We start from the raw sequence: 23,369 nt of genomic DNA on the forward strand, positions 1-23,369 counted from the left end.
ATCCATCTTCTATCCGCCTCCCCCTCTCTCCCTATTTATTTCAGAACCCCCTTCCCCTCCCCCATTTCTGATGAAGTGTCTAGGCCCGAAACGTCAGCCTTTCTGCTCCTATGATGCTGCTTGACCTGCTGTGTTCATCCAGCTCTGCACCTTGTTGTCTCACCCAGAAAGTTTGCTAGCATTTTCTTATAAGCATGTTAAATTACAAAGAGATATCTTATAAAAAGCTAATCCTGCTAAACTAAACTAACTGTCCAAAGGCTCATATTCTACAAAAGATTAGGACAAGGAAACTGAAATTTACTGCACAGATTGCTCTTGTGGAAACTGCTACTTCATCTGAAACGATGCAAGTTACCTTAGGCTACTGCCAGGAAAATAATGACTTCACTAATTGAGTTTAATGTTCCTCTGAGACCAAATTACCTAACATTACATGAGTGGGTTGGAAAAGGATTTCATACAGAAATAGGGATTATGAGATTCACTTGGAGTGAGCAAATTGAATCTGCCCTGCTAACAAGCATTAATAGATAGGTGTACTGTGTTGGCAATTTTCTTTTCTTTGAGATGTTGACGAGGGTTACAATGTAATTGTCTTTTTATTGATGTTGTGGAAGGAGAATTACCTTTATAGATATGGAATGAAAGACTTATGTAATTAACTTATCAGTAAATTTTGCATGGTCAGGAAGGAGAGATCACATCCAGAGTGAGAATCAGCCGGATTGGGTAGATGGTTCAGGGAATTTGAGATAAACTGGGAAGTCAGTACAGAGGGGAAGAGGTGCTTTTTGCTTTCTTTGGCTCATAGTTTGCAAGGTCACTTTACAGGATAAATTGGGGCCCAGCACAAAAGAGTGACATCACATGTATACCATATGTCCATTGGTTGGTGATAGCTACTAATTTGACGATCTATTTATAGGTTACTTTCAGATTGAAGGTAAATAGGGGATATATTTACAGGCTACAAACTAAAAGTCCAGTACAACATTTTTAAAAATCATATTAAGAACTAAATAATTAAAATAGAGATGCCAGGGCAGGCAATGTGTTGTAACTTAATTAGGGAGCTGAAGATGAAGTAACTCCTAGGGGCAATGACTTTAATATGACAGAATTCACCCTGCAATTTGAGAGGGGGAAAGATTGAATCAGATGTAACGTATTACAATTGCGTAAAGGCAACTACAAAGACACAAGGGAGGAGCTGGCTAGACTTGATTGGAAGGGAAGATGGCAGAGCAGCATGGCAGGAGTGATTGAAGGTAATTCGGGAGGCACAGCAGAACTTCATCCCAAGGAAGAAAAAACATGCTGTGGGGAGGATGAGGCAGCTGTGGCTGATGAGGGAAGTCAGGGACAGTATAAAAGCATACAATGTGATGAAGATTAGTGGGAAGCCAAAGGATTGGGAAGCCTTTAAAAAACTGACGATCGCTAAAGCAATAAGGTGGGGGGGAGGGGAGAAAATGAAATATGAGAGTAAGCTAGCCAGTAATATAAAAGAAGATTGCAAGAGTTTTTTTAAGGTATCTAAAAGGTAAAGGAGAGGCAAGAGTGCACATTGGACAGCTGGAAAATGAGGCTCAAGAACTAATAATGGAGAACAAAGAAATGGCGGAGGAACTGAATAGGTACTTTGCATCAGTGTTCACAGTGGAAGATACCAGGAGCATACCAGAATGTCAAGAGAATCAGGGTGGGGGGCAGAGGTGAACATCATGGCCTTCACTAAAGAGAAGGTGCTGGGGATGCTGAAAGGTCTGAAATGGGATAAATCACTTAGACCAGATGGACTACAGAGTGCTGAGGAGATTTTGGATGCATTGGTGGTGATCTTTCAGGAATCGCTGGAGTCAGGGAGGGTCCCAGAGGACTGGAAAGTGGCTAATGTAACAGCTCTGTTTAAGAAGGGAGGGAGGCAAAAGTTGGGAAACTGTAGACTGGCTGGCCTGTTGTCAGTCATTGGTAAGATTTTAGAGTCCATTATTAAGAATGAGGTTGCGGAGTACTTGGAAGTGCATGGTAAAATAGCGCTGAGTCAAGGGGAGGTTATGCCTGACAAATCAGTTAGAATTCTTTGAGGAATTCATAGAATTCTTACAGTGTGGAAGCAGGCCATCTGCCCCATTGTGTCTATGCTAACCCTCTACGCTGACCTTCTGTAAAGCAGCCCACCCTGCCTATCCTGCCCCTGTAACCCTGCATTTCCCAAGGCTAATCCACCCAGCCTGAACATCCCTCAACACTATGGGCAATTTAGCAGGCCAATCCACCTAGCCTGCACATCTTTGGTCTGTGGGAGGAAACCAGAGCACCCGGAGGAAACCCACACAGACACAGGGAGAATGTGCAAACTCCACACAGAGAGTCATCTGAGGGTGGAATTGAACCTAGTCCCCTGGCGCTGTGAGGCAGCAGTGCTAACCACTGAGCCACCGTGCTGCCCTGAGATAATGAGCAAGTTAGGCAAAAACGAGCCAGTGGATATGATCTGAGATAAGGAGGTGTAGAGCTGGATGAACACAGCAGGCCAAGCAGCATCAGAGGAGCAAGAAAGCTGACATTTTGGGCCTAGACCCTTCTTCAGAAAAGAAAGCCTTTGATAAGATGCCGCACAGGAGGCTGCTGAATAAGATAAGAGCCATGGTGTTAAGAGCATGGTACTGGCATGGATGGCAGAAAGCAGAGAGTAGGGATTAAAGGGTCTTTTTCGGGATGGCAGCCAGTGATCAATGTAGTTCCACAAGGGTCAGTGTTGAAACCACAAGTATTCATTTGATTCATTATTGTTCTGGACAAAGGAGCTGAGGACTTTGTTACTAAATTTGCAGATGATACAAAGATATGTGGAGGGACAGGAAGTGTTGAGGAAACAGGGAGGCTGCAGAAGATGTGGACATGTTTGGAGAGTGGGCAAAGAAGTGGCAATTTTTTGTTTATTCATTCCTGGGATATGAGCATCATTGGCTGGGTTAGCATTTATTTTCCGTTCCTAATTGCCCAGAGAGCAGTTAATAATCAACCACATTGCTGTGGGTCTGGAGTGACATGTAGGCCAGACCAGGTAAGGATGATAGTTTTCTTCCCTAAAGACCATTCGTGAACCAAATGGGATTTTGCTGACAATCGACAATAGCTTCATAATCATCATAAGACTCATAATTCCAGATTCTTATTGATTGCTGGGATTTGAACCCAGGTCCCCAGAACATTTCCGGAGCCTCTGGGCTCAAAGTCCAGTGATATACCACTCGGTCGTTGCCTCCCCACTGTTGAAATACTATGTGGGAAACTGTGTGGTTATGTACTTTAGTAGGAAGAAGAGGCATAGACTGTTTTCTAAATGGGGAAAGGCTTCGGAAATCTGAAGCACAAAAGTACCTGGGAAGTCGAGGACTCTCTTAAGTTTAACATGCAGGTTCACTTGGATACTGGGAAGTCAAATGCAATGTCAGTGATTATTACAAGAGGATTAGAATACAAGAGAGGATGCTGTATAAGGCTCTGACCATATCTGGTATATTGTGAGCAGCTTTGGGCTCCATGAGGGTCTAAGGTTGTGCTGCCATTAGAGGCGGTCCAGAGGCACTTTACAAGAATGATCCTGGAGGTGAAGGGCTTGTGATTATGAGGAACAACTGGGGACTCTGGGTCTATACTCGATGGAGTTTAGAAGAATGAGGGGGGATCCGATTGAAACTTACAGAATGCTGAGAGACCTGGATAGACTGGATGTGGAGAAGATATTTCCATCAGTAGGAGAGACTAGGACCTGAGGGCGCAGCCTCAGAGTGAAGGGATAATCCTTTAGAACTGAGATGAAGAGCAGTTTCTTCAGCCAGGGAGTGGAACTCATTGATGCTGAGGGCTGTGGAGGCCAAATCATTGAGTGTACAGTTTTTTAAAATAGAAATAGGTTCTTGTTTGGGAAGGGGAATCAAGGGTTACAGGCAGAAGGGAGGAGAATGAAGTTTAGAAACATATCAGCCATGATCAAATGTCAGAGCAGTCATGATGGGCCAAATAGCCTAATTCTGCTCCTATATCTTATGGTCTTTGTTAGATATAAGTCTGTCACTAAAAGAAAGTGAGAACATTTTAGTTCCTTATAAATACGGTTAATCCATAGAACCAGAAAATATTTCTGAAGTAATTTTATTACCACAAATATTTTTGGCCAAAATTAGCACGGGTTGATCATATTAATGATAGTTTGATGGAATATCTAGTATTTAAATGAAATATCTTCTTTGAGATTTTCTAACTAGAGAATTATTTATGCAAAAGTAGCTTGCAGGTTCCACATTCAGAGTGATACCTAGATGAAATTGAGATTTTTGGTTTCATTGTCTCCTCCTTGCCCGCCACCCCCTGTATTATGTTGTGTGATGCAATGTCATAATAAACTACGAAGATCCAGATTTAGGGGTGATTTACAGGAGTTACTGGTGCTGAATTCTACAATGTTCTATGAGTGACATACTAGAGGTACTCAGGTAATTTGCAGGAGGAACTGAGTGCAATTCAGCATCTTTGAAAGTGTTTGCTGCTTTCTGTCATTTCTAAATGACATCAACTTCTTTGTGTATGCATGCATGGCATTTAAATCATTCACAGCAATTGAATTCATGTTCAGAAGGTTATCAGGTGACAAATTGGAAAATGACATGCTGTTCCTCTAGCCTGCATTGGGCTTCCCTGTAAGACTACAGCAGGCTTACGACAGAAATGTGAGCGTAAAAGTTAGGTGATGTATTGAAATGGCAAACAACAAGTCAGGGCCATAATTGTGGACTGAGTGGAGTTCTGCAAAGTGTCACCCATTGTACATTTGGTGACCCTAATGTAGACTTTCCATAATCTCTTCACAGATGCTGCCAGACCTGCTGAGTTTCTCTAGCACTTTCTCTTTTTATTTTAACTCTCCGGTATCCACAGCATTTTGCTTTTATATCAGGGAATAATTCAGAGCTTTGTACCTTGGTGATAGATCATTGATGCTATGTTAAGTAGCTTGTTTTTGATAGTAATATGGTCCCAGAAGCATTGATGATTTGACTTTTTTCTTTATTCCAAAATTCATTTCATAACCTCATAGCCCAAGAGGGAAATGCCCAAATCTTCTCCATTTTAAAAAACATAACAAGTCTTCACAGAAACCTAATCCAATTGCAAATCACATGGAATGCATTCCCTATGGTGTCTAGTTCCATAAATTAAGCTGCAGTACTGGTGCCGTATGCTTGTGTCTTTCATTTGTGTTTTTGCAGTTTTTCCTCAACTAGTTTTCTACGTCATGATATAAACAGGTTGTCCAAACCATTAGCAGTTTTATGACAGAAATCTTTAGTCCCATGAACTTTGAAATTTGTGTCAACAGGAGCATTGGACGTTGTGTTTATGAAGTGTAGTAGAATTGAGATCACGTTTTAAAAAAAAGTGCTGTCCTTGAATAATCTTGAATAGGCTTGATGAGTGAGGAAAAGAGGTTTCCACATCGTGTGACTGTTGGAAATGAAAGGATTTAATTATGGAGGCTTTACTCACTTTGACGCATCATTTTGATTCCCAACTAATAAAAGGGTTGGACAGGGTCAAAAGTCACACAACAGCAGGTTCGTCCAACAGGCTTATTTGAAGACACAAACTTTCAGAGTCTTATTCCTTTTTCAGGTGTCAGTGAGCGAGGTCACATCGGACACAGAATTTATCAGCAAAAGATCAAAGGGTCATTGACCTGATGCAGTGTTGAACAAAGATGGCTGTTAAATCTTTAATCAGTTAGAAAGGATTAATATGCAAATTCCCAAATTTCTTTCAAGTCACTGCCCTGAGATAACTAAAGATTTTATCAGTTCCCTCAGTATACCAGAGGTGACATCCCAGATCAGACAATGCATTTTAGGTGTGAGGCCATGTTTAGAATCTGGCTGTGTCTCAACTTGGAGTCAGACTGGTTTTATTTCCAAAGTAGGAATTTATAAAATGCCACATTGACTGCCTATACATTGTATGCTTTTTGAACAAAATAGAATGTGTCTGCAATTAGAAATCTGCAAATTCAAATTCACCCCATAGATTTCTCTCTCTCTGTGTGTGTGTGTGTGTGTGTGTGTGTGTGTGTCTGCGCGCGCGAGAGAGTGTGCGTCCACTTGCGAGGGGGAGAGAGAGAGAGAGAGAGAGTGTTTGCGCGTGTGAGAGTGTATAGTGTGGTGGGGTCACCTGTAGTGTAACAAGAACCCAAGATCCCAGTTGAGGCTGTCCTCATGGGTACCGAACCTGGCTATCAGCCTCTGCTCGGTGACTCTGGGTTGTTGTGTATCCCGAAGTCCATCCTGGAAGACGTTTAGCCAAAGATCCATGGCCGAAAGTCCTTGATTGCTGAAGTGTTCCCCCACTGAGAGGGAACATCCCTATCTGGCGATTTTTTTCCACAGTGCCCATTCATCTGTTGTCATAGCATCTGCATGGTTTCACAAATATACCATGCCTCGGGCATCTTTGCCTGCTGCGTATGAGATAGACAACGTTGGCCAAGTCACATGAGTATCTGTCATGCACGTGGTAGATGGTGTTCACATGTGTGATGGTAGTGTCCATGTTGATGATCTGACATGTCTTGCAGAGGTTGCCATGATGGGATTGTATACTGTTGTGGTCGATGTTGTCCTGAAGGCTGGGTAGTCACTGCAAACATTGGTCTGTTTAAGGTTTGGAGGTTGTTTGAAGGCAAGAAGTGGGGCGTAGGGAAGATCTTGGCAAGGTGCTCATCGTCATCAACGATGTGTTAAAGGCTGTGAAGAGCATGGCGTAGTCTCTCCGCTCCCAGGAAGTACTGGACGATAAAGGGTATCGTATCGATCGTATCCCTTGTCTGCCTTCTGAGGAGGTTGTTATAGTTGTTCACTGTGGCATGTCGGAACTAGCGATCGATGAGTTGAGCATCATATCCTGTTTTTATGAGGGCGTCCTTCAGTATCTTCAGATATCTGTCACATTCCTCCTCATCTGAACTGGTCCTGTGTATGCACAGGGTTGTCTGTAGGGGTGGCTTTTTTAATATGTTTAGGATGGAAGCTGGAGAAGTGCAGCATCATGAGGTTATCTGTAGGCTTGTGGTAGAGTGAGGTGTTGAAGTGTCCATCCCTGATGGAGATGCGTGTGCCCAAGAATGAGACTGATTCTAAAGAGTAGTCCGTAGTAAGTCTGTGGGATGAAACTTGTTGATATCGCTATGTAGCTGTTTCGGTGCTTCCTCGCCATGAGTCTAAAGGAAGAAAATGTTGTCATTGTATCTGGTGTATAATGTTGGTCACAGGTCCTTGTGCAGCAAACAAGTCTTGTTCGAACTTGTGCTTGAAAATGTTGGCATACTGGGTTGCAAATCTGGTTCCCATGGCTGTTCCAAGTGTCTGAATGAAGAACTGGTTGTCAAAAGTGAAGACGTTGAAGCGGATGAGTTGTCAGATGGCGTCTTGAAATTGACAGTTGTTGGTATTGAGTACTGAGGCTGTTGCAACGATGCCATCGTCATGGGGGATGCTGGTGTAGAGTGCTGAAACATCCATTGTGACAAGGAATGTTCCTAGTTCGATTGGTCTGTGGGAGCTGAGTTTCCATAAGAAATCTGTGGTGTCACAACAGAAGCTGAGGGTTCCATGTACAATGGGTTTTAAGATGCACTCGACATAGCCAGGGTTCTCTCACAGGGAGATTGCCTGATACAATGGGACGTCCAGGTGTGTGTTGGCTTTGTGTATCTTCAGAGGGCAGTAGACGCCCTCGACGCGAGAAGTACACGGGATGAGTGTGGTTAGGGTATTCAGAAGGACTGAATCAAAAATCTTGATCAGTCTGTTGAGTTCATGGGTGTGTTCTTTGGTCAGATTGGCAGTTAGCTGTCTGTAGTGTTTCTAGTTGTTCAGTTGTCTGTATACTTCCTTGCAGTAGTCTGTTCCGTTCTGTACGACGATGGGTCCTCCTTTGTCTGCTGGTTCGATGATAACGTTGCGATTGCTCTTAAGAGCACAGATGGCGTTGCGTTGTGCTCGGGTGATGTTTTGTACTACCTTGTGAGTGCGGCTGATGAGTCTGGCATTTACGCATTCCCTGGCGGCTTGAACATACACATCAAGCCCAGAGCAATGGCCCTCTGGATGGGTCCAATTTGACTCCTCCTTTGGCCACTCCACCACACATCTGTCTGTCAACTGTTGCAGTTCATTGGTTGTCTAATTAGGCTCACTGCTGACATCTTGGAAGAATTCCCAGAATCTCATTTGCCTGATGAATTCCTCTGTGTCTGCCGCGAGACCAATGAGGTCCATTTTGGTGGGACAGAAATTGAGCCATTGACTGAGAACTTCAGTCTCGTCTGATTGAAGGGTATAGTCAGATAAGTTGACAACAGATTTCCCCATGGTGGTACCGTTTTACTAGGGGAAGCTATACACTCTCATATACACACAAATTCACACACTCGCTCATACACGCACACTCTTATCACACACGCACACTCTTATCACCTTCTCTCATACAAAAACACTGTCTCACCCTCTCTCTCTCACACTTACACACACACTCTCTCTCTCTCTCTCACACACACACACACACACACACACACACAAATCTATGTGGTGAATTTGCATTTGCAGATTTATAATTGCAGATACATTCTATTTTGTTCAAAAAGCACACAATTTGTAGACAGTCAATGTGGCATTTTATAAATTCCTACTCTGGAAATAAAACCAGTCTGACTCCAAGTTGAGACACAGCCAGATTCTAAACATGGCCTCATACCTAAAATGCATTGTCTGACCTGGGTTGTCACCTCTAGTATTTTGAGGGAACGGATAAAATCTTTAGTTATCTCAGGACAGTGACTTGAAAGAAATTTGGGAATTTGCATATTAATCCTTTCTAGCTGATTAAAGATTTAACAGCCATCTTAGCTTTGTTCAACACTGCATCAGTTCAATGACCCTTTGATCTTTTGCTGATAAATTCTGTGTCCGATGTGACGTCTCTCACTGACACCTGAAAAAGGAGTGAAACTCCGAAAGCTTGTATCTTCAAATAAACCTATAACCTGGTGTTGTGTGATTTTTGACCATATCCACCCCAGGCCAACACCAGCATCTCCACATCATGAATAAAAAGGCTGAAATAAGTTAAAAATCTGTAAGTGCTTTAGCCAGGTTTAATGACCTGTGCCTGTTTCTCAAATACACCATTTTTAATTGAGTATATCTAAATATACTGCGATATGTTTCTTTGTTGAGATTTCTGATGAAAGTCTACGCATCCAATTATCTTTATGATGAAAGCTTCTTAAAGGTGGGCTCATTCATGGAGATGAATAAACAAAGTTATGAAATTACCTTAGGCAGGTGAGTTGGTATTTTGTTAGATCATTCATCATTTTAATATATTTAACTCTCTCATTTGAATAAATACAGTGGAACTTGTGTTATCTGCTAAAATCTTCATGGATTAAAGCCTTCTGCAAAGTGCACTTCATTGTAAAAACCCTTTAATTCACGTCCTGTCTGACACGGAACTTTGTACTACAAATGTTAAAGCAAACCTTATACAAATTTGTACTGCACTTAATTCCTTTGTCTAGAGAATTACAGTATTTGATATGTAAGATGAAGATTTGGGAAATGATAATCTTCCAGTTTCCATTATGGTATCGAGTATGATGTATAACAAAAAATTGCAGTGTAGATTACGTTGATTATAAATCATACGTTTAATGAAGATCAGAAAGTGTCTTCATTGTCTTCAGCTTAATGTTAATTCTTTTGGCTCCTGCCAACTACCATAGCTTTTGAACTTGACAACATCAGAATCCCCAGCTGCCACATTTGGTTGTCAAAAAGTACAGAACCGTGGTATGTTGCTTTACCTTCAACTCACCTTCCTCTCCTGGGTATTTCCTTTCTGATATATGTTTGTACACATGCTCCATTTCTCTTCCACTGAGCTGCTTCTTGCTTCAGTACCTGTCAAGGATGGTTACTGGGATTTCCTGCCCTGGTTGGATGTAATGCTAGAGATTTTGTCACTTGGCTTCCTGCCTCAAGGCAGCCCACCTTCACACACTTTCTGTAGTCTGTCCTCCAGGCTTATTGCCTTTCACTGGCCAATTGGAAAGGGAGCAACAGGCCTTTTGGTATTGAAATGGGCCTATGGTGACTTGGTGAAGCAACCTCCCAACCTCTGTTGTGCCATCGACCCCTTCATCTCCAATATTTTTAGTACTAATGGAATTGTTCAAAGAAAGAAACTTTTTTCCATTTGTACATAGCTCGCAAAAATGTTCTGAAGATTACTCGAAAAAATCCCCAGAAGCACCAAAACAATCTGAGAGAGTTGACAACTCTTGTGATTGTTTGTAGTACCCTATGCCCTTAATGTTTTCTGGTCTCTTTTTCTGTTTTTAGAGTCTCTTTAGAAGACTTTTTGTTTCCCATGCCATTGGTTCTGTCTTTTAATTTTTGTTCTTGTTTCCCTTGGCAAGACATATTTTTTGTATATAAACCTTCGCCTGTCTAAAATATAAAAAATGCTGTGTAAAGGCAAATGATTTATGAATGTATATTACATATTCTAGAATTAAGGGCATCATTCTCTGGAAGTCAAACATTTTGCATGTTGCAGCTTGTGAAACTAAAAGACTTTCACAGTCTTCCTGGTATCCTGTTGCTTTCAAGAGTTCTTTTTGTTTCCTTAAACTTGTAACTTTAGTAAAAGACTTTTCTGTGACCAGCCTCTTCTGAGATTTGGTGCACATTATGTTCCTGTTGATTTGGAAACAGATTTCAGTTGCTGTATCTTGCACATTTTGTTGGACTGCATCAGGGTTTCCAGTATTTTAGAATGCAAATCATACATTAACTATTGCAATGCATTTGGAATAACTTGACTGTGCGAATAAATGTTTCTATTTCCTTTTCCCATTGGGGAGAATCTCTTTTAAAAGTGGATTTTAATTTATTCTGTTACAAATGCTCCCAGTCCAACGTATTCACTATTCACTATATTGATCAGATGATTCTATAATTCCAAAAGTGGTGAGATTTAGAACATTTTTCTGGCTCCCTGCTACTAGAAGATTCTTTGCTTGAAATCCTTTGTGTTTCTTAAAGACAAATACTTTGTTGAAGGTGGTTATATTTTGTAAATCTCCCTAACCCTGTATTTTAGTTTCCACATCTGAAGCAACTGGGCTTTCAGGTAGGACTCCATGTTCATTAGCTCATCTGAGACTGTGTTTACAGCTGTATTCTGTATTAATTACTGCAAACATTGTGAGCTTGTCTTTAATATAGCTACTCTTGAACAATTTTCCATGAGGAATGCAGAATTATTTAGTCTGCACTTCCTAATCCAACAAACCAGTAACCACTTGCAGAAAGGACAACTGAAACTCTCCTTACGTCATTGTATTTGGTGAGCAACTGTGGGAGCTGAGGAAGAACCCCTCCTTCAAGCATATGTGTTGCAGCTGTCTGCCCTCTTTGCTGTTATATTAATTGTATATTTTCTCTTTATTCCTCTAAAGATGTCCTTTCGATGAACCCAAATACATAGACATTGAGCTGAATCTTCAGAACCCTGAAAATTTTACTCAGTACCTTTTGATTATGTATTCAATGATTTTCTTTCCCAACAAGCATGGGCTTAAATCTATAGTAACTTGAGATCAGAACAAGAAGTACTTTACACAGTAATTATACACATCATCAGGATGTCCCATACAGGGACGGGAATAAATCATCTTTGAACATATACTGCTGTAATTAATAGATTGCTTATCTGATATCTAGTACTGGATGAGCAGAAATTTCCCACAGTTACATATAAGCCAAGACTAAAGCTATTGTTATTGATCCCTGTACCACATTTTGGTAGCAAAGGGGGCATAAAAGACCCAAATTTCATATTTAATGGAAGTGTTAGAATATTCTCTTATCCTGAATATATTGGACTGAGAGTGTTTGTAATATATGAAGGAAGACTGGCCACTTTTAAAACAGTCCTGACTCTATCTCTGTCCCTGACAATAGTCTTTAGTTAAATCTTGTCAGTTTGCAACTGTGGTGTTATATTTGACACCAAGATGAGCTTTTGACCATATATCTGTGGCATCATTTAAGACTTAGTTTCAACTCTATAAAATTGTTCATCTTCATTTTTGCCTCAGCCCACCTGTTCAAACCTTTATTTTTGTAATTTGTAACCTCTGGCCTTGCCTATTCCAGTGCACTCCTGGCTGGCAGTACCTCCCAGAATCTTGAAGTCATGCAAAAACTCTTCTGCCATGTCTTAACTCGCAGCAAGACCTATCCACCTGCCGCAACTGTGCTTGATGACCTATGTTGGCTTCTTGTTAAATATTTCTATCTTTGTTTTCAGATTCCTCCATGGCCTTGTTCTTCCCTATATTTGTAATTGCCTCTAACTGCATCACCTTGCAATATTTCTGTGGTCATCTAATTCTGGCATCTTGAGCATTTCTGATTTCTGCTCCACAATTGGTTGCTGCACCCTTGGTTGCTTCAGGCCTAAGATCTGGAACCTCCCCCACCACTACTACTTTTGAGACATTTATTATACTTAGCTCTGAGCAAGCTTTTGGTCATCTGACCTCGTATCTTTTAAAGTAGCTTGGTGTCATATTTTGGTTTATAATGCTCCTTGGAAGCACCATTGGGTGGTCTACTACTTTACGAACACCATGAGTTGTTAAAATTACTATAAATTTAAAATTGTACTTTGAGTTTGCTATTGCATAATATGCTTACTCTTTATAGTGTAATGTGAACATTTATGATTTTATTTTCTTTGGATTTTACTTTGTATATTGTAATTCACAATGCGATTCAAACAGTTCAAACAGGTTGACAAAGAGTTTCAGTTTTTGTGATGCTGTGTAAAAATGTTTGAACATGTATGAGTGAATTGAACTGAATCAACACTGTGACTTTTATGCTGCATTAAAGTTTTATATTAGTATTTTATTAAATTTTTTAAATATATGTTCATGTGATGTGGGGTATCATTAGCTAGACCAGTACTTATTACCAGAATTGCCCAAAAGGCAGTCAAGTGTCAACCACGTTGCTGTGGGTCTGCACTTACGTGTAGGCCAGACCAGGTAAGGACAGTAGTTTCCTTCCCTAAAGTACACTAATGATTGGCTAGGCTTTTCCTGGCATTCAGTAATGGTTTCATGGTCATCATTAGACTCTTAATTCTGGATTTCTTTGAAATCAAACTTCACCATCTGCCATGGTGGAATTTGACCCCAGGACCCCTGAACGTTACCTGGGTCTCAGGATAACACCACGAGGTCAACGCCTCCCCAACATATACTCTGGAAATCAGACCCTCAGTACTCATTTTGACCGGAGTAGTTAGTTGTGTAACAGCATATCATTTGCCCATCTATTTAATTTTCATTGTTTACTTCCCACGTATTAAATTCTTACTCTGAATACCTCAGTAGCTCCTATTGGATTATGTTGTACTCCCAAAATTTGAGACCCAATTCAGAATCCTATCCCTGACCTACATATGGTATCTGGGTTGAGTTTCGTTGTGTTGGATAGAGTCAAGTTCTTTGTACACAGTTTTTATTAACTGCTTTGTATATAGTTGGAAATGTTTGTGGCATGCATTCCAGTCTGAGGCAAATAATGCAGAGACTGGGGTTTGATTTCACGAAGTTGAAAATTAAGCAGAAGAAAACTCTAGCACATTTGTATAATCCTTTGCAAGGTTCTCTGGTGTACTTTAATATCAATGGAAACTTTGCATTTGTTCCTTTACCTTATTATAAATCTGAAAGCTATGTCACTATTATGTGGCTTCTCAATATTACACTTTTTGTGGAGCCAACTTTAATATATTCCACAGATAATTCGACAAAATTGGGTATTCTGATTAGGTGCAAATTCAATTTTATAGATTTCCACATCAGAACAATTAAACAAATTGTATCGAAGCAACAGAGTAATGATCCTCCTTTTACGTTTTTGTGTTTAAATTGACTGAATGATAGTTTAATCATTGGCAATAGTAGAATAAATTGTCATCTTTTGTAGGTTGGCTCTCATCGGGATGAATCTGTCAGTCTCCACAGTAACCATTCGATCATCCCCAATTCAGTCCCTCCTTCAAGTGCAGAATTAAATCACCAGGCACAGGATAACTATAGAGGTATCACTTTATAGCAGCTTAATTCAAAATGACATCATTTTACTGAACTCTAAATCTCCACAAGTAAATGATATAGCTTGTTATCAGAAATAGTATCTGATCTCTGGGTGCTTATATTTTTGGTCAGGACTATCAAGTTTACAAAGTCAGTCTTCTGCCTTGGGTCCAGCAGAAGTGAAGACAGAAGAGAAAGATGAGAACACAAATGACTCTTTCTCATCTGAAGAGAAGAGATCAGATGATGAAGGATCTAAAAAAGACATAAAAATGCCGTCTAGAGGAAGGTCATGGTAAGTCAATGTTTAATTACCCTTTGTTTACGGCAGATATTGATCCTAGTTTCAGTAAAAATATCTCTCATCATTTACCTTAGCTGCAATTTAGCATTGCATTTTTATTTTCCTGCACAGTAATCATGAAGACGAGGACCTAAATCCTGAACAAAAAGCAGAAAGGGAGCGCGAAAGGAGAATGGCAAATAATGCCAGAGAGCGTCTTCGTGTAAGAGACATCAATGAAGCATTTAAAGAACTAGGGCGAATGTGTCAACTTCACTTAAAGAGTGAAAAACCCCAAACCAAACTACTTATTCTTCATCAGGCAGTTACCGTCATCCTTAACTTGGAACAACAAGTTCGAGGTCAGTAGGCTTCAGGTTGGCTTCTTATAATTATGGCTTAGTTTTTTGTAGCTGTTAACCAATGTGATGAAAATGAGTTTGCCTCTAAAATTATATTGCCAGCTTTCCTTAGCAGCATAATAAGCAGGATCCGTACAGACCAGGTAATTGCCATTCAGACCCCAGTATGCTTCAGTTGGAATGGCAGTACAAATATTCCAGTTAACTTCAGTGCCCAGGTTTCCATTTTCGAATTCCTTCCATCAACACCCTCCATAGGTTTGCACGTTTGCAACTTGGGTATAGACAGGATTAGTCTCACTGGCACCTTCTCCAGTGGACAGAAGACAAACATATAAAGAATGTCCCTGAGATTGGGACCAAAGGAAAACTAATACCTTTTCAAACATATCCTACCTGTTGCAAAGGGAAGGAAACAGCACTGATCAGAAATTTGGAAAGGAGAATGTATCACTGCACAAATTGCCTTGCTTGAAGTGAATAGTATCTTCCAACTAAAATTGGCTGCAATGAACAAACTAGTCCTTATGTTTACATTAAACCCTATCTAAAATTTACATGCTTCATTTAAATACTCTAAAAATGCTAGAATAGCAAATACATTTTCCTGAAACCAATATTAATTTGCAGTGTCAGATGGCACCAGCTCATTCAGTGCGTGTGGATGCCAAGTTGGCAAATAATTGCTCCATATTTTTGAGCTAAGTTGTAATTCAGGTCTTCAGTGACCACACAAGCTTCCTGAATCCTTTGTACCCTAAATAATGAACAACTGTTGCCCTATAATTGGTGTGTACTTCTGCACTGTGTCCCTTCTACTGTCTATACCTAACCTTGCCCTTGAAGATACTCATGCTTATGATTTTACTTTAACGTTTTTAGTTCTTGCTAAAACTATTCATGCTATGTCTTCCATGCCTTAGTTTGTAGAACTATTCTTCTTGTTGTTAGAATCCCACTCCAGGGATATGAGTGCAAACTCCAGCCTGACACTCCAAACAATACAGAATAATGCTACACTGTTGAAGAAACTGTCAGGTGGCATATTAAAGCCTGGTCCTGTGTGCCTTTTCAAATAAATGTAAAGTGATCCCCAGGCATGATCTTGAAGAAGAGCAGGAACAAAGGTTATCCTCAACATCCTAGTTAATGTTTACTCCTACCACTGAAACCAATTATTTGGCCATTATCATCTCATTGTTATTTTGGAAGCTTGCTGTGCTCAAATGGGCTGCTGTAGTTCCTGAATAGTAGCAATGATTACACTTAAATTACAATAGCTATAAAACTTTTTACCTGAAATCATGAAAGGTGCAGTATAAAGGCACTGTTTCTTTCTTTTAACAAAACTAGATAGGTCTAATTAAAATATACCTGGTTTCTAGACAACCTTATACCAGTACAAAAAAAAAAGTTAAGAGTGGTGGTAGTGGCCATATTCTAATGGTTGTGGAGCCACCAAATGTCAAGAATGGCCTGTTTGAAAATTGGTTTCTCTTGGAGGAAGAAAGTGCCAAAATTTAGCAGGGTTTCTTTTCTTGATCAGTAATCAATTTTCCTTTAAGCTTGTGCAGGTGAGCATATTTGATTTTTGGCATTGGCCCACATTCACTTTTGAATGAGATAATGATATTTTCTATCAGGTCAAATGGAAGAAAACAACTGAGATGCCAATCCAATTATGACTGCAGCAAAAGGGAAATATCTGTGGGGGCAGAGGTAAAAAAATTGCAGACAAGCAAGTGTGAATTCTGCTGACTTTGATGTTTATGACATCCCACCAGACATGCATTAGCAATCTACTGTAGTATAGGGAGGGTGTGTCTACAACTGGCTATATTTCTGGCTAACTAGAGCAGACCTAACAGTACTTCCAATCTGCAAAACTAGATACAGAATCTCGATTAGGAGGCCTGATGAGCAAATTAGTTGTGGAACTCCATGTTCAATTTGCAGGCTGCAATCATTAACAGCTGGAAGATCAAGAGCACTAAAAATCTAGGCATGCAGTTGTCTGCAGTACCTGATTCTCCAATTCTTGTCTTTTTCAATGACCCTCCAGTTGGAAACAAAGCGTGGCAAAATTGATCTGTCTTTTCTCCCCTCTGTGGGTGGTTTCCTTCATAGATTTACTTGCAGAGTGAAAAACATAATCAACTTTTTGATAGCAGCAGATGGTAGATGGAAATGTGTTTTGGCATAATGTTGCCATAGAACATATTTTCTTCATATTGACATGAATAGTTTAATCAAAATGTGGTAATTTAATTATCCTGTTTTGGGCCTATGCTGACTTCTGAAATATTATAGTAATATCAATGATATTGCCATAATCAACTGGTCTCCATATTAAACAGCAGTATGCATAATTTTATCTAATGCATGTTACATTGTGACAGAGAATTAGAACTTAATCATGAAGTGTTGTGATCAATTTATCAAACAGAATAAACATTCTCTTAGAGGGTGACTATTTAGGGCAGATTATTGTTGATTAAGTAAATTGAGATGCAAATTACAGAACTTCATATCTAAATATGCTTTAATCATCTTTTTGTGAAACTTTCAAAGCTAGATATTTTTTGTAGCACTTCTTAATATCCTAAAATATCTAGCCAAAGGTTTTAGCAACAAATTTTGAAAAGTGTATTGTTATAATTTCCTTCAGGAATTGTACATAACTATGGTTCCTTATCAGAGTATCTGAACTGTTATTAATGCTCTTTTGTGATTAGCTGATAGGATCGGCCTTGTGAGGCAAGAGTTTTTTTTAATGTTCACAATTTTTATGTTTCTGCTGTGTTTTCTTCTTGTAACCTGCAAACAAGAGGTACGGGTCGGTATAGGATTCAAAAGTTGAGGATTTCTAATAAGTGTCATTTTCCCATTCTGGATTCACCTTGTAAAGATGCTTCCTGACGATTCTGAGATGATATTTTTCTGTTTATGTTACAATTTTTTAACAGCACAGTGTAAAATAAAACCAACAGTGCTTTTTATTTAGTTCTTATAATTCAGTTGTGGCATCAAGCAATATGGAGAACGTGAAGATTTACTTTGTGTAGCATCTTTCATAATCATCCCAAAGTATATTCCAGTGCAATCACATTGGTAATAAAAGAAAAAGGACAATCAGTTTTGCACAGCCAAGTCCCAAAACAACAATGTATAATGACCAGATAATACAATCCTGATTTTTGTGATGATTTGAGGATAAATATTGGCCTGAATACCTCTGCTTTTTCTTAGAGATAGAGAATCTTTAACATCTATTTCAGAGTGCAGGTGAGGCTTTGGTTTGTTTTGGCTCATCAAAAATTCCTCAGTACTGCCTTGAATTGTCAAACTAGATTGACAAACACAGTCCTGGAGTGTGACTTGAACTGTAACCTTCTGACTCAAAAGTCAGAGCACTACCAACTGAACACAGCTGATACTGCAGGATCATCACAAGTTTTTTGGTCTTGAAGCAAATCTCGTGCTCTCTAATCAACTCAAGACAGGAACTGTAGTCATCCTTACATTGGTTGCAACAGTAAGTCATTTAAAGTTAGTTAATAATTACATTTTCTTAATTCAGTTTTCTTGTCTGCTGAACTCTCAAGCATTGGCCTTCAAAGTGATGCAATAGTGTATCATTTGTAAATGACTGGTTAAGCACGTTGGTTAAGATTTGCTGATGTTTTCTTTAAGGTTAAAAGAAACTGGTGATGGCTGTTCATTAAGCACAAGTAGGACAAGGTAGTTTCCCTACCTCTGAGCCAGGAGGCCAGGAGTTCAAGTGCCACCTGATCCAGAGGTATATCATAACTCTGAACAGGTTCATTAGAAAATAATCAAAGTAGTAGGATGTAACTGTGACATTTGGCATGGGATAAGAGGGGTAAAATTGAGGAAGTCGGTAAACTGTCTCTGGGAAAGGAAAGTTGTTGGCAACTTGGTTTCAATCTCACCAACTGGCATGGATTCAACATTGCCTATCCATTGCTGTGGCTTCTTGGACATTATTAGGGATGCTACATGATTTAAGGATGTCTTTATGCTGTTAGTCAATTCACTGTAAAATGCTTATTTTAAAAGTATGTGGTAAGTTTTTGGGCAACATGGTCAAAAAAATCTGAGTTTGAAGCTCTCCATTAATCATGTCAACTAGTCAATTTGCCGTTTGAAAATGAGAATTTTTGTAGACCTAGTGCATTTGGTGTTCTGTTATCCTTGGTTACTTTTAGAATACTGTGTTCAATTCTGGTTTCCCTGCTATAGAAAGGATGTTGTTAAACTTGAAAGGGTTCAGAGAGATTTACAAGGAACCGGAGGGTTTGAGATATAGGGAGAGGCTGGGGCTATTTTCCCTGGAGCATGGGAGGATGAGGGGTGACCTTATGAAGGTTTATAAAATCATGAGGGGCATGGATAGGGTGAAGAGCCAAGGTCTTTTTTCCAGGGTAAGAGAGTCAAAAAGTAGAGGGCACAGGTGTAAGGTGAGAGGGGAAAGATTTCAAAGGGACCTGACGGATAACTTGTCCACGCAGAGGATGGTGTGTGAATGAAATGAATTGCTAGAGGAAGTGGTAGAGTCTGGGTACAAATACAACATTTAAATGGCATCTGACTTCCAGGCCAATTATGAATTATCATGCATGTATTATTTCAACTTCTATTTTGTCCAAATATACTTGTTCTTTTAAATGTGTAGAGAGGAACTTGAATCCAAAAGCAGCCTGCCTTAAAAGGAGAGAAGAGGAGAAGGCTTCTGCCGCATCGGCAGAGGCACCACCAGCACACCCTGCAGTTCACTCTGGACTCAGTGACACTACCAACCCTATGGGTCATATGTAAACTGCCAGGTACTTCTTTCAATTTTGTATTAAAGTTAGCATTTAATGTCTGTATCACATTTTCTAAATTCTGTAGTTTTCTACCTATAGTTCCCATGAGGTTGAGAAAAATAATTGAAGTGACAGATGTTGTTAGTATGTTTGTAAAGGCTGTTGTAAATGGATTAAGTATGATTGTTGATTGGAGTATATAAAATACTACTGTATCATCAGCTTTAATTTTAAGCATTTGCAAATAGTTAAAAGTTGTTTTGTGATCCTGTTTATTTTGTATGAACTAATGAAATGGATAGATGTAGTGTTGTAATCTAATGGATATGTGTATATGCAATCCAAAACAGTGAGAGATACCTTTGATATTTTTTAAGCATCTCCCACTTATTTTCGGCTATCTTCCCTCCATTTCCCACATTGCTAGTTTTGACAATTTTGAGAAAGTTCATCACTTAATTGCTTACATCAGTTGAAGTACTTTTGTTTTGAAATATAGCCATTTTATTTCTTTTATTCTTGGGATGTGCATTTTCCTGCTAAGGCCATGGAAAGCTGTAGTGAGCTGCCCGTTGAATTGCTGCGTTCAATCTGGTGTAGCTAAATCCATGACTACTGTAATGTTAATAAATTGATTCTATGTAAGGAACTGATCATTATCGGTTGGTGGTAATATTACAGACTTTTGGTCAGTAGACTTACAGAAGGTTAAGGGGAGGTCCACATGTCTGTGGGAATACTTAAGAATACACAGAAAATCAAAGAACAACGGAATATTGTTGCAGCATCTCTGTCTGATCTGCATATTTCCATTATTTTATTTCTACTTTTAGCTTTTGTACTGAATCTTTCTCTTTCACTTGCAGGTCAGAAGTCTGGATCACTTTTGTAAAATAACAAATGAGTCATCTTTCCATACAAGGACCCAGCCAACTAACTTTGTTTCAAGAAGCCACAGTTGGAAAACATAACGCACTTGAAGCAGAAACCCAGAAGCAATCTCTTGATCAATATGGCATCACATTCAGCCCACTGAAAACCTATTTGTCCCAAATCTGAATTTTGGCCCATAATAGTACATATCAGTCTGTTGCAAGCAGTGTTGCTTCCACACAATCAGAGACTGTTGCAATTGTTCCACTGTTCGTGGAAGTTGCCTTGTGCCTAAACTTGTTGGTTGATGAAATGCATTTAAGACAAAAAAAAATTATTTATTGCTACTGAACTGTAAGGTCTACTTTGAAAGGGAAATGTTTAAATCTCAGTTGTTTCATTCTCAGCTGGGCTGATGCTAGTATCTGTTAAAGCTGTTCATAAGCAGAGAACAAAGCAGTAATGACCTCTAACCCTAGCATTCCCAGAACCTATTAGTGTCTTAAAAAAAGGGAGGGAAGAGTTTTCGTTGTTCTCTTCATTCCTTTGGTCACACAAATAGCTTTTTCCATGTATGAAAATATTCCTTGTTAGAGTGTATTTTTTTGTTCTCTGGTCGTGTGAACAGTTGTGGTCACATTTTAATTTTCTACATTATGTTCAATGCTTGTGTCATAAGCAATTTGCTATAATAGCAAAATGTGCTGTTACTGAAAAAGGGCAGGTCTGACCATAGCATCATTTAGCTTGAAACAAGGTTAGCTTTCGTCACACTTTCAAATAAACACCCATTCTTAATACTTTTATTTGTAATTATACAAACTTTTAAGCTTCTAGGCTTCATAGTAAAACTTGTAACGTGAAGTGTAAATTAGAAAATTTCTAATTTTAGAATTGCTTTGTTTTTCAAGCAGTTGATACTACATTTAGTACATGTGAAAGTGTTTGCTGTAATTAAGCACAGATGCAAAACAAAGGTTTTAGGCTCTGAAAAAGTGTCAAGAGCTGATAAAATCCTTGGTTCACCAGGGCCAGTAATGTTGACAATGAACAAAGTAGTGCTGTCAGCTGAATTAAAGTTCTGGAGGGGAAAAAGGAGCAACGGTCACCAGCTTTCTGAGACCATACTTTTTTTTTGATATCTCCTTATCTGCGTGGCTTATCAGTGAAGAGGGATCCCGAGACTGATGCAGCCAATAATGCAACTGCCCTGTGTTTTGAAGGCATCATGGCATTAACTCATACGAGTTGTTTTAAAACCACTTATTTTTTTTCCTCCCTGGCAGGTTTCCATTTATATGGATTCAAGCTCCTTAGCTTCCATGTAAACTGTCTTCCATTTAAAAGAAGCATAGGAGAGAAAATATCTGATAAGGTTACTTACGTTGTCTGAACGTTGTTTATAATTGTTGGCAATTGACTCAACAAAATGAACAAATAATGCATTCCTTTGTTCTAAGCACTAAGGCAACCGAAGAGCAGAATTTGTGTTAAGTTGCCATGACTGTCTGATAGGAATGCTGAACATTTGTTTTGGAAGGGTTCTCAGAGAATGAATTCTTTTTTGACAATTGATTATGATTTTGTTATTTTAATTGATTCATGGTGAATAATTCAAGAACAGTTAACACCTAATTTACTGTATCTGTGGCCTTGTTCTTCAGTTCATTGTTTATCAGCTACCAGTTGCTTAAAACGTGCTAAAGTGATCACGTGCCACTGGCCTTTTCTTCTGAGCTTGGTTCTAAGCTTTCTTTCCCTTTGGCTATAATAGACTGCATTATGCCCAGAAGCTTTGCTTCAAAAAGGAAAAAAAAGAAAACATTTGGCTTATTTTTCACTGTAGCTAGTCTTTTATACAATAATCTTGTAAGAAAATTTCTTGAATTCTAAATATTACTCTTTCTAGATTTTTGAAATCAAAAGTTTTCAGTAAAAAAGTTTCTTACTTTATTTTACTATATTAGGTAGCAAAAGTGTAGGTTATTTACCATAACCTGTCCATTAATATCAGAAAATAAAATAAACATCCTAAGAACATTGTAGGTTCTAGCTAAACTGTGTAGTACCTATGGAGTATCGTACAAGCTAAATGTCTGAGATAAGTTGCTTCATATCTTGTTCTCCAGTTTCCATTGTTGGTTGATGCAGATTTGTACCCGTGTCAAATTTAAGGTATTGTTGATGAACCTTTCCATGCAACAGCAAGAAGTAAAAGATATTTGTCAGTGATAACAGAAACGTAATATGTATATATAACATTTATGTAGCAATAAATGTGCCATCTTTTTTAACAAGACCATTGAGTGTTTAACATTTTCTTTATTAATTAATCTGTGAGTAAATTTGTACTGTCACAGGCATTACCAGCTGCCTGAAATATTGGTCTGATTGTTTCATTTTAGGTCTTAAACTGAATAAGTTTTTGCATATTCACAACAGAAAAATATTCATTTGAGAAAAAGTAGATGTTTTTGTTGCGTGTTACAACTTATGAAAACACAACACATCAAAATAATTGGGGTCTGTACAGATTTTTTGAAAGATTTATGAACAGGATAGCATGGGCCAGACACCCATGCCTTGGGCCATGCTGTTGAAAAATAATTAAATTTCCTAGACCTGGACTGAAAGCAGAGTCCCAGTCACTGGCAAGGTCTCAATGACAAAAATGTCACACACACACACCAGTCAGTGTATCAGCAACATTCCAGTGCAGTCAGGTTCGTAAACAGTTATGGTTGTGAAAAAAGACTCTTCAACATTCAGATAAATGTGAGATGTTG

The 23,369-nt window shown here is 39.0% G+C and overlaps 1 protein-coding gene across 5 annotated transcripts in view; it reads left to right on the forward strand.

Moving 5' to 3' along the window:
- Positions 1 to 22,882, forward strand: part of tcf12 (transcription factor 12) — a 218,385-nt gene extending 195,503 nt beyond the window's left edge. For all 5 annotated transcript variants that reach the window (XM_048616045.1, XM_048616046.1, XM_048616049.1 and 2 more), the window contains 5 exons: positions 14,127 to 14,241; positions 14,369 to 14,531; positions 14,652 to 14,881; positions 19,578 to 19,728; positions 20,577 to 22,882. In XM_048616045.1, the coding sequence (XP_048472002.1) occupies positions 14,127 to 14,241; positions 14,369 to 14,531; positions 14,652 to 14,881; positions 19,578 to 19,720 (651 nt within the window). In that variant the 3' untranslated portion in view covers positions 19,721 to 19,728; positions 20,577 to 22,882. The remainder of the gene's footprint in view (positions 1 to 14,126; positions 14,242 to 14,368; positions 14,532 to 14,651; positions 14,882 to 19,577; positions 19,729 to 20,576) is intronic.
- The last annotated feature ends 487 nt before the right edge of the window (positions 22,883 to 23,369 follow it).

Source organism: Rhincodon typus, chromosome 33 (genome assembly GCF_021869965.1).
Source record: "Rhincodon typus isolate 14 chromosome 33, sRhiTyp1.1, whole genome shotgun sequence".
Taxonomy (NCBI): Eukaryota; Metazoa; Chordata; class Chondrichthyes; order Orectolobiformes; family Rhincodontidae; genus Rhincodon; species Rhincodon typus.